This window comes from Salvelinus namaycush, chromosome 32 (genome assembly GCF_016432855.1).
Source record: "Salvelinus namaycush isolate Seneca chromosome 32, SaNama_1.0, whole genome shotgun sequence".
NCBI lineage: Eukaryota > Metazoa > Chordata > Actinopteri > Salmoniformes > Salmonidae > Salvelinus > Salvelinus namaycush.
This window is the reverse complement of record NC_052338.1, coordinates 36,562,031-36,577,938: the sequence shown is the minus strand read 5'-3', so window position 1 is coordinate 36,577,938 and position 15,908 is coordinate 36,562,031. Positions and strand designations below refer to the sequence as shown.

At 41.1% G+C, this 15,908-nt stretch overlaps 1 protein-coding gene across 1 annotated transcript in view; it reads left to right on the top strand.

The window, feature by feature from the left end:
- Positions 1-13,577, top strand: part of rnmt (RNA (guanine-7-) methyltransferase) — a 36,645-nt gene extending 23,068 nt beyond the window's left edge. The window contains exons 9-12 of the mRNA XM_038972254.1: positions 1,681-1,782; positions 4,130-4,163; positions 12,352-12,417; positions 12,452-13,577. Of these exons, the coding sequence (XP_038828182.1) occupies positions 1,681-1,782; positions 4,130-4,163; positions 12,352-12,389 (174 nt within the window). The 3' untranslated portion in view covers positions 12,390-12,417; positions 12,452-13,577. The remainder of the gene's footprint in view (positions 1-1,680; positions 1,783-4,129; positions 4,164-12,351; positions 12,418-12,451) is intronic.
- Positions 13,578-15,908: the final 2,331 nt, after the last annotated feature.

The window sequence follows — 15,908 nt, the reverse complement described above, 5'->3', positions numbered from 1 at the left end:
TGAGATTCTTCAAAGTAGCCACCTTTTTGCCTTGACAGCTTTGCACACGCTTGGCATTCTCTCAACCAGCTTCACCTGGAATGCTTTTCTAATAGTCTTGAAGGAGTTCCCACATATGCTGAGCACTTGTTGGCTGCTTTTCCTTCACTCTGCGGTCCAACTCATCCCAAACCATCTCAATTGGGTTGAGGCCAGGTCATCTGATGCAGCACTCCATCACTCTCCTTCTTGGTAAAATAGCCCTTACACAGCCTGGAGGTGTGTTGGGTCATTGTCCTGTTGAAAAACAAATGATAGTCCTACTAATCGCAAACCAGATGGGATGGCGTGTCGCTGCAGAATACTGTGGTAACCATGCTGGTTAAGTGCCTTGAATTCTAAATGAATCACTGACAGTATCACCAGCAAAGCACCATCACACCTCCTCCTCCGTGTTTCACGGTGGGAACCACACATGTGGAGATCATCAGTTCACCTTCTCTGCTTCTCACAAAGACACGGCGGTTGGAATCAAATCCGAAATTTGGACTCCACTGGTCTAATATCCATTGCTGGTGTTTCTTGGCCCAAGCAAGTCTCTTCTTCTTATTGGTGTCCTTTAGTAGTGGTTTCTTTGCAGCAATTTGACCATGAACTCCTGATTCGCACAGTCTCCTCTGAACAATTGATGTTGAGATGTGTCTGTTACTTGAACTTTGTGAAGCGTTTATTTGGGCTGCAATCTGAGGCTGGTAACTAATGAACTTATCCTCTGCAGCAGAGGTAACTCTGGGTCTTCCTTTCCTGTGGCGGTCCTCATGAGAGCCAGTTTCATCATAGCGCTTGATGGTTTTTGTGACTGCACTTGAAGAAACTTTCAAAGTTTTTGAAATTTTCTAGATTCACTGACCTTCATCTCCTAAAGTAATGATGGACTGTCGTTTCTCTTTGCTTATTTGAGCTGTTCTTGTCATAATATTTTACCAAATAGACCTATCTTCTTTATACCACCCCTACCTTATCACAACTGATTGGCTCAAATGCATTAAGAAGGAAAGAAATTCCACAAATGAACTTTTACCAAAGCACACCTGTTAATTTAAATGCATTCCAGGTGACTACCTCATGAAGTTGGTTGAGAGAATGCCAAGATTGTGCAAAGCTGTAATCAAGACAAAGGGTGGCTACTTTGGAGAATCTAGAATATAATAATAATAATATTATATAACATATAATGATATGACTCTCTCTGGTACAGACACACCAGTACCTCTGTTAATGATATGAAGTGAAGGTAACACATGTCCAATGCAAACTGGACAGAAAAGCTGTACTTTAGATGAATGCAATGCAAAGGTCACATTAATTTATTAAAGCAAACTTTATGATTTGATGAACCAGGAATTGTTTCAATGATGTCCCATAGTTTTTGACATGAGGATTAGACCGTTCTTCAGATCGCATGTGTCTGTGTAGCATATGAAAACAAGATTAAGTCTTCACTAGCCCAGAGCGACAGCCTTCAAATTGATCATATCCTGTTTAGAACCTCCGCAGAGAAAGAGGTGTTCTTAACAGCAGTGACCAAGGACAAGTCTCTTTCTGTATCCGGAGTGTATTACAGACACGCTGAGTCTACGGCCACACGTTGTGACTCAACCTGGCTCAATGGAAGTTGCTGTAATTGTGTTGTTGTGTCAGTCTTTCCCGACAGACAACAAGAACAAGTCATCCTCAGACAACCTTGATGACTATGATCACGCCAAGGAGAAGGCTGACAGCCCCAATGTCAGGCTGCCGCTGGTAAGAGAATGAATGTCTGGCGACCTATTTTCATATTGAAAAGCACAACTCCATGACTAAAATACATTTTTAGATGCAGTGTTTTCAGTGTAAACTTAAACCACAAAGTATGTAGAAAAGATAACGGGACAATATGTTTATCAATAAGATCATCTTCAGGAACTAACAATCACCAAAATAAAAACTAGACAGTCAGGGAGAGTCTAAAACACACATGTCATGGCATCCATTTATTTAGTGATAATGTTTGAGTCACTCCGACAGCATAAGAACACTGCAAAATGTGTACAATTGCAGGAAATTTGCTTTTAAAACAGCACGTTTTATCTCATCCCCCATGACAAAATTTGTGAAATTACTTTATTTAAAGGGGCGATCTGCTATTTAAATACATGTTTGGACTGTTAAATTAATGATATAACCATTTGATTCTTGAAGAATATAACTTATAAATTCCTCATGAGATTAGTTCAACTGTCGTACCCCATCAGAACCCAAAATCCTACCTTGTTTTCTCTAAGGTAAATAATGACATTTTAAACACTCTATAGCCCCAAAACATGGTTAAAACTATACTTTTGATCTCATGGATGATCAGCCTTTGGATCCATACATCTGTCTATTCATTTTTGTGGTTACTATTCTCCAGCCCTCAGCTTTTTACCAAAACAAGTGGAGGGATGAGCTTTGTTTGTTGTTGGAAGTGCAGATTTCCCCTTTAATGTTTTTAATGATGCAGTCAGTGAGAAATTACACATTTAATAGATGCATTTCTAATCAAGAGTCTTTCATGGTGCCTAAGGACAGTGTTTAAAATATTTTTTATTCAATACTTGACCATGTTCAGAAACATTAGAATATCCAATACTTGACCATGTTCAGAAACAGTAGAATATCCAATACTTGACCATGTTCAGAAACAGTAGAATATCCAATACTTGACCATGTTCAGATACATTAGAATATCCAATACTTGACCATGTTCAGATACATTAGAATATCCAATACTTGACCATGTTCAGATACATTAGAATATCCAATACTTGACCATGTTCAGAAACAGTAGAATATCCAATACTTGACCATGTTCAGATACATTAGAATATCCAATACTTGACCATGTTCAGATACATTAGAATATCCAATACTTGACCATGTTCAGATACATTAGAATATCCAATACTTGACCATGTTCAGATACATTAGAATATCCAATACTTGACCATGTTCAGATACATTAGAATATCCAATACTTGACCATGTTCAGATACATTAGAATATCCAATACTTGACCATGTTCAGATACAGTAGAATATCCAATACTTGACCATGTTCAGATACATTAGAATATCCAATACTTGACCATGTTCAGATACATTAGAATATCCAATACTTGACCATGTTCAGAAACAGTAGAATATCCAATACTTGACCATGTTCAGAAACAGTAGAATATCCAATACTTGACCATGTTCAGAAACAGTAGAATATCCAATACTTGACCATGTTCAGAAACATTAGAATATCCAATACTTGACCATGTTCAGAAACAGTAGAATATCCAATACTTGTTCAGAAACAGTAGAATATCCAATACTTGACCATGTTCAGAAACAGTAGAATATCCAATACTTGACCATGTTCAGAAACAGTAGAATATCCAATACTTGACCATGTTCAGAAACATTAGAATATCCAATACTTGACCATGTTCAGAAACATTAGAATATCCAATACTTGACCATGTTCAGAAACATTAGAATATCCAATACTTGACCATGTTCAGAAACATTAGAATATCCAATACTTGTTCAGAAACATTAGAATATCCAATACTTGACCATGTTCAGAAACAGTAGAATATCCAATACTTGACCATGTTCAGAAACAGTAGAATATCCAATACTTGACCATGTTCAGAAACATTAGAATATCCAATACTTGACCATGTTCAGATACATTAGAATATCCAATACTTGACCATGTTCAGAAACAGTAGAATATCCAATACTTGACCATGTTCAGAAACATTAGAATATCCAATACTTGACCATGTTCAGAAACAGTAGAATATCCAATACTTGACCATGTTCAGAAACATTAGAATATCCAATACTTGACCATGTTCAGAAACATTAGAATATCCAATACTTGACCATGTTCAGAAACATTAGAATATCCAATACTTGACCATGTTCAGAAACATTAGAATATCCAATACTTGTTCAGAAACAGTAGAATATCCAATACTTGACCATGTTCAGAAACATTAGAATATCCAATACTTGACCATGTTCAGAAACAGCGCTGTGACCATTCTGTATTGCCTCTTGTCTTTTCTGTACAGGGAACATTGAGCAAGTCTGAGTGGGAGGCAACAAGTAGGTACCATGGGTTTTGTTTCTAACCCCTTTCTGTGTTATTTCTAACCAGTCATGTTAATTGCTTCTGCTAACAGTTATTAGTTCAGAATTTCCTCTTCAGGTAACAATTATAAGTGTTGTTACCTGTTTCTAAGCTAATTGTACAGTGTAATAAACATCAGTAAAGGCTGAAATGTATCGTTTCACAGCTAAAGATGATGAATGTATATTACATAATGTTTACTTCATAAGTCTGTCTGGTTTAGAGACTCAACGCAGTAGTGTTGGCTTGGTTGTGGATATTAGGCATAGTACCGTCATAATGATATCTCTACAGAATCTCCTATAGGACAATATAAAACTTTAAAGGCCCAGTGCACTCAAAAATGTGTCTCTCATATATATGTCCACACTATGAGGTTGGAATAATACTGTGAAAATGATATGGTATAACAGCTGTTTTAAGACTGCTTGACATTTCAGCCTGTTTTGTCGGGATGGAGTTTTGTCCTGCCTGGTGATGTAGTGGGGTCATCTTTGATATGTGTATATTATATAACTCACATACGACCCATGAATCGACTATCCAATTAATATAATTAAAGTCTAATATCGGATTCCATTTAACATTATAGCAATCAAGTATTATGCTTTTGCCGACTAAGATCAAGAAATGGTCATGAGAAGCAAATATCAAAGCTTTGTATTATTTAATAACTAATAAGTCAAATGAATGGATACACATACAAAGCAATACTGACATTAACAAAACATAATTATAGGCATATACACTGTACAACAATATAAACGCAACAGGTAAAGTGTTGGTCCCATGTTTCATGAGCTGAAATAAAAGATCCCAGAAATGTTCCATGTGCACAGAAAGCTGATTCTGATTTGTGCAGAAATCTGTTCACATCCCTGTTAGTGAGCATTTCTCCTTTGCCAAGACATGACACACCTGTCAGCTTCTTGATAATCCATCCACCTAATTAAACAGAATGAAAATTACACAGGTGCACCTTGTGCTGGGAACAAAAGGCCACTCTAAAATATGCAGTTTTGTCACAACACGATGCCACAGATGTCTCAAGTTTTGAATGAGGGTGGAATTGGCATGCTGACTGCAGGACTGTCTACCAGAGCTGTTGCCGGAGAATTGAAGGTTCATTTTTCTTCCATAAACTGCCTCCAACGTCGTTTTAGAGAATTTGGCAGTACGTCCAACCGGCCTCACAACCGCATACCACGTGTATGGCGTCGTCGGGTGAGCGGTTTGCTGATGTCAGAGTGTCCCATGGTAGCGGTGGGGTTGTGGTATGGGCAGGCATAAGCTACGGACAACAAACACCTTTGCATTTTATTGATGGAAATGTGAATGCTGAGAGACACCGTGACGAGATCCGACCATTCATCCGCCGCCATCACCTCATGTTTCAGCATGATAATGCACTGTCCCATGTTGCAAGGATCTGTACACAATTCCTGGAAGCTGAAAATGTCCCAGTTCTTCCATGGCCTGCATTCTCACCAGACATCTCACCCATTGAGCATGTTTGGGATGCTCTGGATTGATGTGTAAGACAGTGTTCCAGTTCCCGCCAATATCCAGCAATTTCGCACATTGAAGAGTAGTGGGATAACATTCCACAGGCCACAATCAACAGCCTGATCAACTCTATGTGAAGGAGATGTGTCGCGCTGCATGAGGCAAACGGTGGTCACACCAGATACCGACTGGTTTTCTGATCCACACCCCTACCTTTTTTAAGGTATCTGTGACCAACAGATTCATATCTGTTTTCCCAGTCATGTGATATCTATAGATTAGGGCTTAATGAATTTATTTCAATTGACTGATTTTTTGCTTATGAAGTGTAACTCAGCAACATTTTTTGCATTGTTGCATGTTGTGTTTATATGTTCAGTATAGGTCCTAGGTTAACTTACAAGACCAAGCATGAAAAAAGAGATGCCTAATATGCCAAAGACCTAGGAAATGAGAATTCCCTGATGGACTCGATACAGGATAAGAGACAGAGCAATGGGGTTTCATTCCATTTAGAACATTTGAAGGTGTAACACTTCAACTCAAATAGATGAAACAAACCTAGGCTACTGTATATAAATAGCTATATGGTGGTAGTCAAGCTGAGGTTAATCAATAAACATTGTGATTAGCTAGGTAGCTAACGTCAGAGGGTGGGATGGCTGACTGGTCCTTGGGCATTGTCTTTGGCCATGCGGCTAGAGGTGACCGAAAGCACTTAAATTAGGGCGGAGCCTACAGTAACACCCCAGCCGGTAAATTAGTTTATAGACCAATAAGAGTTCCAAACCTCTCTGCCAATAACAGCTAGTTTTCAGTTTCCCCCTCCCCACTCAGATCACTAACAGACAGAGCAAAATTCTTGCTTGAGACATTGCTCCTGCTAAGAAGCTATTTTTGTTTCTTTGTTTTCAATTAAAATGGTCAAAATCACAGTACGATACACTATATATACAAGTATGTGGACACCCCTTCACATTGGTGGATTCTGCTATTTCAACCAGTTACTAAAGGGTGTATAAAATGGAGCACACAGCCATGCAATCTCCATAGACAAACATTGACAGTAGAATGGTTAACTGTAAGTGCTGTTATTGTGAAGTTGAAACGTACACATTGTCTGTCCTCGGTTGCGACACTCACTACCGAGTTCCAAACTACCTCTGGAAGCAACGTCAGCACAATAACTGACGTCGCTGCAGTGGAGCGCGTTCTCTGGAGTGAAGAATCACACCATCTGGCAGTCCAATGAATGAAGCTGTGTTTGGCGGATGCCAGGAAAAACGCTACCTGATTCAATGCATAGTGCCAACTGTAAAGTTTGGTGGAGGAGGAATAATTGTCTGGGGCTGTTTTTCATGGTTTGGGCCCCTTAGTTCCAGTGAAGGGAAATCCTAACGCTACTGCATACAATGATATTCGAGACGATTCTGTGCATCAAACTTTGTGGCAACAGTTTGGGGAAGGCCCTTTCCTGTTTCAGCATGACAATGCCCCGTGCACAAAGCGAGATCCATACAGAAATGGTTTGTTGAGATCGGTGTGGAAGAACTTGACTGGCCTGCGCATAGCCCTGACCTCAACTCCATCTAACACCTTTGGGTTGAATTGGAAGGCTGACTGCGAGCCAGGTCTAATTGCCCAACATCAGTGCCCGACCTCACTAATGCTCTTGTGGCTGAATGGAAGCAAGTCCCTGCAGCAATGTTCCAACATATAGTGGAAAGCCTTCCCAGAAGAGTGGAGGCTGTTATAGCAGCAAAGGGGGGACCAGCTCCATATTAATGACTTCCCAGAAGAGTGGAGGCTGTTATAGCAGCAAAGGGGGGACCAGCTCCATATTAATGACTTCCCAGAAGAGTGGAGGCTGTTATTACAGCAAAGGGGGGACCAGCTCCATATTAATGACTTCCCAGAAGAGTGGAGGCTGTTATAGCAGCAAAGGGGGGACCAACTCCATATTAATGACTTCCCAGAAGAGTGGAGGCTGTAATAGCAGCAAAGGGGGGACCAACTCCATATTAATGACTTCCCAGAAGAGTGGAGGCTGTAATAGCAGCAAAGGGGGGACCAACTCCATATTAATGACTTCCCAGAAGAGTGGAGGCTGTTATAGCAGCAAAGGGGGGACCAACTCCATATTAAAGCCTTCCCAGAAGAGTGGAGGCTGTAATAGCAGCAAAGGGGGGACCAACTCCATATTAATGACTTCCCAGAAGAGTGGAGGCTGTAATAGCAGCAAAGGGGGGACCAACTCCATATTAATGACTTCCCAGAAGAGTGGAGGCTGTAATAGCAGCAAAGGGGGGACCAACTCCATATTAATGACTTCCCAGAAGAGTGGAGGCTGTTATAGCAGCAAAGGGGGGACCAACTCCATATTAATGACTTCCCAGAAGAGTGGAGGCTGTAATAGCAGCAAAGGGGGGACCAGCTCCATATTAATGACTTCCCAGAAGAGTGGAGGCTGTTATAGCAGCAAAGGGGGGACCAACTCCATATTAATGACTTCCCAGAAGAGTGGAGGCTGTAATAGCAGCAAAGGGGGGACCAACTCCATATTAATGACTTCCCAGAAGAGTGGAGGCTGTAATAGCAGCAAAGGGGGGACCAACTCCATATTAATGACTTCCCAGAAGAGTGGAGGCTGTTATAGCAGCAAAGGGGGGACCAACTCCATATTAATGACTTCCCAGAAGAGTGGAGGCTGTTATAGCAGCAAAGGGGGGACCAACTCCATATTAATGACTTCCCAGAAGAGTGGAGGCTGTTATAGCAGCAAAGGGGGGACCAACTCCATATTAATGACTTCCCAGAAGAGTGGAGGCTGTTATAGCAGCAAAGGGGGGACCAACTCCATATTAATGACTTCCCAGAAGAGTGGAGGCTGTTATAGCAGCAAACGAGCAGGTGTCCAGATACTTTTGGTCATGTAATGTACTTAATCGTTACCCAGAAATGATTTACTATTGAGATTATAACGGCTGCAATGGACCTTTTTTAATATTGTTGCTTTTTATTCTACAATGTAGGAAAGAGTAAAAAATAAAAACCCTTGATTGAGTAGGTTAGTGTCAACTTTTAACTGGTATATCTACACAAATAGGACACATCCTGCTTCTGTTTGAGTGTTTGTTTAATAGCCTACTGATTTTGTGAGCATCAAGCCTCAAGCAACCACATGTCAGATGAACAATTTCACAAATTGTTCTGTTTTTAATATTTGCTGTAGTTAAGGCTTCACACCTTTTTGTTTCTGTTAAAACAGCCTCTGGTATTACCTATTTATTTAGTGTTTACACTGTTTCAAATTGTCCGATTTTTATAAAATATATGTGTAATAATAACCGTCTTTCTTGATCTTGTTGGTGTTACTATTATTGTTATGATAATTATAAGTCATGTCATTATCATTAGTAGGCTTAGTGTATAGTATCCTTGTATAACCACCATCAAGCTATAGGCCTAAGAGCACATCCTGTTTAGTCTTAACACTGGAACTTAGGCATATATTTCAATATTTATATTGGCTACTGTATGAATCATTCATTTGATCATGTCATCACAGATCATTCATAATTTGAAACGCAATCAAGCTTTTTAGTTTTAAAATAACAAAGCGACCTTTGAATAATTAGTGTAAACAATAAAATAATCTGTTCTATTTCGGAAATTAGATTCACAAATGAATGCAACTGTTTTTAGTCTCTGCTGTAATGAAGGCTTTACAAAAATACGAACACTCTGGTACACTTATAATTTATTTTGTGTTTGTTCCAAACTGTTCCAGCACCTGTATTTTGTTGCATATTTGATTAAAATCTGATATTTTTCCTACAGTCTGAACAGCCAAAAAGCACATGGAATCGGATATTTTCAAGGCAAATTTAAACCACATTCATACGTGGTTTGAAATCAGATACAAATCTGATTCATGGGACTTGTCTGAACGGTTAAATCAGATTTATCTGTCAAGTGTTTTTTAGGCTGTTTATCGTATTGTCGCTTGCTAGCTACTCTGTTTACAGTTTGACAATACATGTATGTGGTAGCTAACTGGCTTGTTAATTGTTAACAAAAACAAATTAATAAATGTGTTAGCAAGCTAAACAGCTAGCTAGCTTGTTGACTGTTGTGGCTAGCCCCCCAAAAAGTTGAAAGTTGGATCATCTTTGAGGCTTTGAGTGTTCTTCCACTATGATCTCGAACAAAGAAAGAAAGTTGATATGAAAACCAATAGAACAGGAGATAAATGCTGGAAATGTCTTTATAAATGAATCGCTTTAATTATGAGTTGAGCTTGAGAAATAAAAATAGTAGCTCTTTTAAATCGTGACCATCAAAACAGTTTTTAACATGCATTTAGAATTATTTGTTGCGCAATGACTGTGCTTAAAAGCACATGTTTAACAGCAGTACCAGCATTTTGAGGAGTTGCTCTCACGCTGTCTGACAGGTGCTCCTCAAACTAGGCTGTGTAAACAAGAATCATGAAGACTATTGAAAATACACACGCGCTAATTTAATTCCACTAAATTATGCAAATTAACCCTATAGACTGACCGGTGTAATGTTTTTTCAGCAGCTAACCAATTAACGGTTAAACGTTAACATCCCATAAACTTAGTGTGATTGTTTCATTTTGGCTATTTGAATAAAAACAAAAATAGTTTCTTAGCAAAGAGCAATTTCTCTAGGACTGTTTGGGAGTGGTCTGACTGGGGAGGAGAACTGAAAACTAGCTGTTATTGGCAGGGAGGTTTGGAACTCTCTCTCTTATTGGTCTATTAACTAATTTACCGCCAGGTGATGGCACCAGGCAGGTCTCAACTCCATCCCACCTAAACAGGCTGAAATTATAGGCAGTCTTTTCAAACAGCTCCTAAACTAAAAGGGCATTATCATTTTCACAGTATTATTCCATCCTCAGTGTGGAATATCAGGTTTTTGATCTATTAACGTCTCGCGTGCATCCGGAAAGTATTCAGACCCCTTCACTTTTTGTCACATGTTCTTACATTGCAGCCTTATTTTAGAATGGATTGAATTCATGTTTTTCCCTCATCAATCTACACACAATACCCCATAATGACAAAGCGAGAACAGATTTTTGGACATTTTTGCAAATGTATTACAAATAAAAAAAACAGACCTTATTTACGTGTTCAGACCCGTTGCTATGAGACTCCAAATTGAGCTCAGGTGCGTCCTGTTTCCATTGATCATTCATGAGATGTTTCTACAACCTGATTGGAGTCCACCTGTGGTAAATTCAATTGATTGGACATGATTTGGAAAGGCACACCTGTCTACGAGGTTCCACAGTTGACAGTGCACGTCAGAGCAAAAACCAAGCCATGAGGTTGAAGGAATTGTCCGTAGAGCTCCGAGACAGGATTGTGTCGAGGCACAGATCTGGGGAAGGGTACCAAAACAAAAAATGTCTGCAGCATTGGTCAAGGAGGTGTCTTGGAACCCGATGGTCACTCTGACAGATCTCCAGAGTTCCTCTGTGGAGATGCGAGAATCTTCCAGAAGGACCATTTCTGCAGCACTCCACCAATCAGGCCTTCATAGTTGAGTGGCCAGACGGAAGTCACGCCTCAGTAAAAGGCACATGACAGCCTGCTTGGAGCCAAATGGCACATAAAGGACTCTAACCATGAGAAACCAGATTCTCTGGACTGATGAAACCAAGTTTTAACTCTTTGGCCTGCATGCAAAGAGTCACGTCTGTAGGAAACCAGGCACCGCTCATCACCTGACCAATACCATCCCTACAGTGACTCATGATGGTTTTAGCATTATGCAGTGGGGATGTTTTTCAGCGGCACGGACTGGGAGATTAGTCAGGATTGAGGGAAAGATGAACGGAGCAAAGTACAGAGAGATACTTGATGAAAACCTGCTCCAGAGCGCTCAGGACCTCAGACTAGGGTGAAGGTTCACTTTCCAATAGGAAAACAACCCTAAGCACACAACCAAGACAACGGAGGAGTGGCTTCTGGACAAGACTCTGAATGTCCTTGAGTGGCCCAGCCAGAGCCCGGACTTGAACCCGATCGAACGACTCTGGAGAGACCTGTAAAAAGCTGTGTCCCACCCTACAGAGCTTGAGGGAATCTTCAGAGAAGAATAGGATAAACTCCTCAAATACAGGTGTGCCAAGCTTGTAGTGTCATACCCAAGAAGACTTCAACAAAGTACTGAATACTTATGTAAATATAATACCTACGTTTAAAAAAAAATATATATAATTATCCATTTGCAAAAAATGTCTACAAACCTGTTTTTGCTTTGTCATGATGGGGTATTGTGTGTAGATTGAGGAGGAAAAAAACATTTCATCAATTTTAGAATACAGCTGTAACGTAACAATGTAGAAATCGTGAAGCGGTCTGAATACTTTCCGAACTGTATAAATAAAACACAGGTAAATCACGTTTTTGACTGCACAATATTATTGGTTGAACCAAATTCTTCTGCTCTGAGTTGAGGTTGTGACACTGCAGTGGCCTGTCTGCTAATGAGTTTAATTCTGTTTGATTAATATCTCCTCTTTAATACTCTTCCTGGACCCCAGGTTATGCACTAGCTAATGAGGACCCTGTTAATGTAACTCTTTCTTCCATCTCTCTCCATCTCTCTCTCTCTCAGGCATATACCTGGTGTTTGCATTTGAGAAAATGTCCTGAATGCCAGAGAAGAGAACCGCAGGTTGACTCGTCAATATTACACTGTTTTTTTGTTTGGTATGTTTTGGGGGGGAGGGATTTTTTTTTTGAAGAACTGACTTGCTGCCAACTGAGGTGCTTTGGGCAGAGCATGGTAAAAAAAATATGTAGTTTTAATGTTTTCCTGTTGTGAAAAATGATTGGTTTGTGTAAGCTTGTGTTGGCCTATCTGTCCTCTGGTTCTTATTATATCAGCTACAGCCAGACTGTGTTGTCATCATCTGTAGCTCATATCTGTCCAGTTTTTACTTCTCCTTTATCCTGGTCATTTAACCTCGTGATGTCATTTAACTGGAGTGATGTGTATTATACAACGGGTGGGTCTAATCCTGAATGCTGATTGGTTAAATTCCAGCCGGTGTCTATTCCACAAGTTACCACTGGCTAAATCTATGACGTTAAAATGCCTGTTTACTCTGTTCCATTCTTCAAGAGGATTAGATCAGTGGATCAATGCTAGTTCGAAGTAGGAGGACCTTCTAGAGGATTAGATCAGTGGATCAATGCTAGTTCGAAGTAGGAGGACCTTCTAGAGGATTAGATCAGTGGATCAATGCTAGTTCGAAGTAGGAGGACCTTCAAGAGGATTAGATCAGTGGATCAATGCTAGTTCGAAGTAGGAGGACCTTCTAGAGGATTAGATCAGTGGATCAATGCTAGTTCGAAGTAGGAGGACCTTCAAGAGGATTAGATCAGTGGATCAATGCTAGTTCGAAGTAGGAGGACCTTCAAGAGGATTAGATCAGTGGATCAATGCTAGTTCGAAGTAGGAGGACCTTCAAGAGGATTAGATCACTGGATCAATGCTAGCTCGAAGTAGGAGGACCTTCTAGAGGATTAGATCAGTGGATCAATGCTAGCTCGAAGTAGGAGGACCTTCTAGAGGATTAGATCAGTGGATCAATGCTAGTTCGAAGTAGGAGGACCTTCTAGAGGTATTTTAAGGCTCAACTATGATTCAGGTAATCAACACATCAAACCTTTATGTAACCTCTATGTGGATTACCTGGTGTATGTATACCTTCTGTTTCTTCTCTATCTAGTGCACTACTATTGACCAGGGCCCATTGGCCCCCCCAAGGAATTTAGCTAAAATGAGTTGAGGAAACCTGTTCCAAATTATTCCCACAAATAAAATAAATAAGAACATGTGATCGTCTCTCAATGTAATCAAGGTATGAAATGATTGTCATGTTCAATTACAATGTATTTTTGGGCTTGCGGCTAAAGGGCTTGCGGCTAAATCTAGTTGCCTACCGCTGATACAGTATATTGCGACATCAGAATTTGAAATTGTGAAAGCAGTTAGCTATTCTTGTTTTCATATTAATTTAGCGGTCAATATTTTTTTTGAAAAAGGTAATCTGACCAAAGCACTGGTTCCAGTCCAAGTACCAATGCACTGTTTTTGGTCCATGTGCGGTTTAGCGAACTCCAGGCATTTGTTGGATGACATGAAAATAGAGCCCTTTGGCCACACACACCAGTGGCGGGTTTGTCGTCGAAATGAGAATGTTTGAGCAGAAAATAACCTCATACCTATTGGAAAATATGGTGGGGTGGATCTTTGATGTTAAGGGGATATTTACCTTCCACTGTTCCTGGGGCCCTTGTTAAGGTCAACAGCATCATGAACTTTACCCAGTACAAGGACATTTTAGCCAAACAACCTGGTTGCCTCTGTCAGGAGGCTGAAACTTGGCCGTAAGAGGATCTTCCAGCAAGACAATAACCTCAAGCACACAAAGAAATTGTTAATTGGCCACAAAAATCATTTTGTTGTCCATTAGTTTACTCCAATAAGAGGAGGGATGGTAGGGCTAGGGGAAAATAATAAAGGAAAATATATAATGTATATATAAATGATATATGGGGGATTGGAAATGATGCTGACAATTACATTTATAGAAGCCACATCTATCTGCAATATTAAGGCTGATCCTGAGGAACTGCCTACCTGCCACTAGAGGTGATCCCAGAGCTGCATGCAGTACCTTCCCTGAGACTAGTAGCTGGTCCCATTTAATTCCTTCCCCTTTGGCTGATCTGAAGGTTCTGGATAGGTATAAGCAGAGTAGTGGTGGTGCTGCCTCCATATTGCTCTCCCTTATAGATCTGCTAACATGGAAGGTTTAGGGTTAATGGAACTGAAATGGGTTCAAAGGCAGACCTAGTTCAGCACTATTGAGACTACTCAGACAACCTATGAAGACAATAACAACCATAACAGTCAGTAGGCAGTCAGTAACAGGCAGGCAGTCAGTAACAGGCAGTAGGCAGTCAGTAACAGTCAGTAGGCAGGCAGGCAGGCAGTCAGTAACAGGCAGGCAGTCAGTAACAGGCAGTAGGCAGTCAGTAACAGGCAGTAGGCAGTCAGTAACAGGCAGTCAGTAACAGGCAGTAGGCAGTCAGTAACAGGCAGGCAGTCAGTAACAGGCAGTAGGCAGTCAGTAACAGGCAGTAGGCAGTCAGTAACAGGCAGTAGGCAGTCAGTAACAGGCAGGCAGTCAGTAACAGGCAGTAGGCAGTCAGTAACAGGCAGGCAGTCAGTAACAGGCAGGCAGTCAGTAACAGGCAGTAGGCAGTCAGTAACAGGCAGGCAGTCAGTAACAGGCAGCAGGCAGTCAGTAACAGGCAGCAGGCAGTCAGTAACAGGCAGTAGGCAGTCAGTAACAGTCAGTAGGCAGTCAGTAACAGGCAGGCAGTCAGTAACAGTCAGTAGGCAGGCAATAACATCCAGGCAGTCAGTAGGCAGTCAGTAACAGGCAGGCAGTCAGTAACAGTCAGTAGGCAGTCAGTAACAGGCAGTAGGCAGTCAGTAACAGTCAGTAGGCAGTCAGTAACAGGCAGGCAGTCAGTAACAGGCAGTAGGCAGGCAGTAACAGGCAGTAGGCAGGCAATAACATCCAGGCAGTCAGTAACAGTCAGTAGGCAGTCAGTAACAGGCAGTAGGCAGTCAGTAACAGGCAGTAGGCAGTCAATAACATCCAGGCAGTCAGTAACAGGCAGCAGGCAGTCAGTAACAGGCAGTCAGTAACAGGCAGTAGGCAGTCAGTAACAGGCAGGCAGTCAGTAACAGGCAGGCAGTCAGTAACAGGCAGTAGGCAGTCAGTAACAGGCAGTAGGCAGTCAGTAACAGGCAGGCAGTCAGTAACAGGCAGTAGGCAGTCAGTAACAGGCAGGCAGTCAGTAACAGGCAGGCAGTCAGTAACAGGCAGTAGGCAGTCAGTAACAGGCAGGCAGTCAGTAACAGGCAGCAGGCAGTCAGTAACAGGCAGCAGGCAGTCAGTAACAGGCAGTAGGCAGTCAGTAACAGTCAGTAGGCAGTCAGTAACAGGCAGGCAGTCAGTAACAGTCAGTAGGCAGGCAATAACATCCAGGCAGTCAGTAGGCAGTCAGTAACAGGCAGGCAGTCAGTAACAGTCAGTAGGCAGTCAGTAACAGGCAGTAGGCAGTCAGTAGGCAGTCAGTAACAGGCAG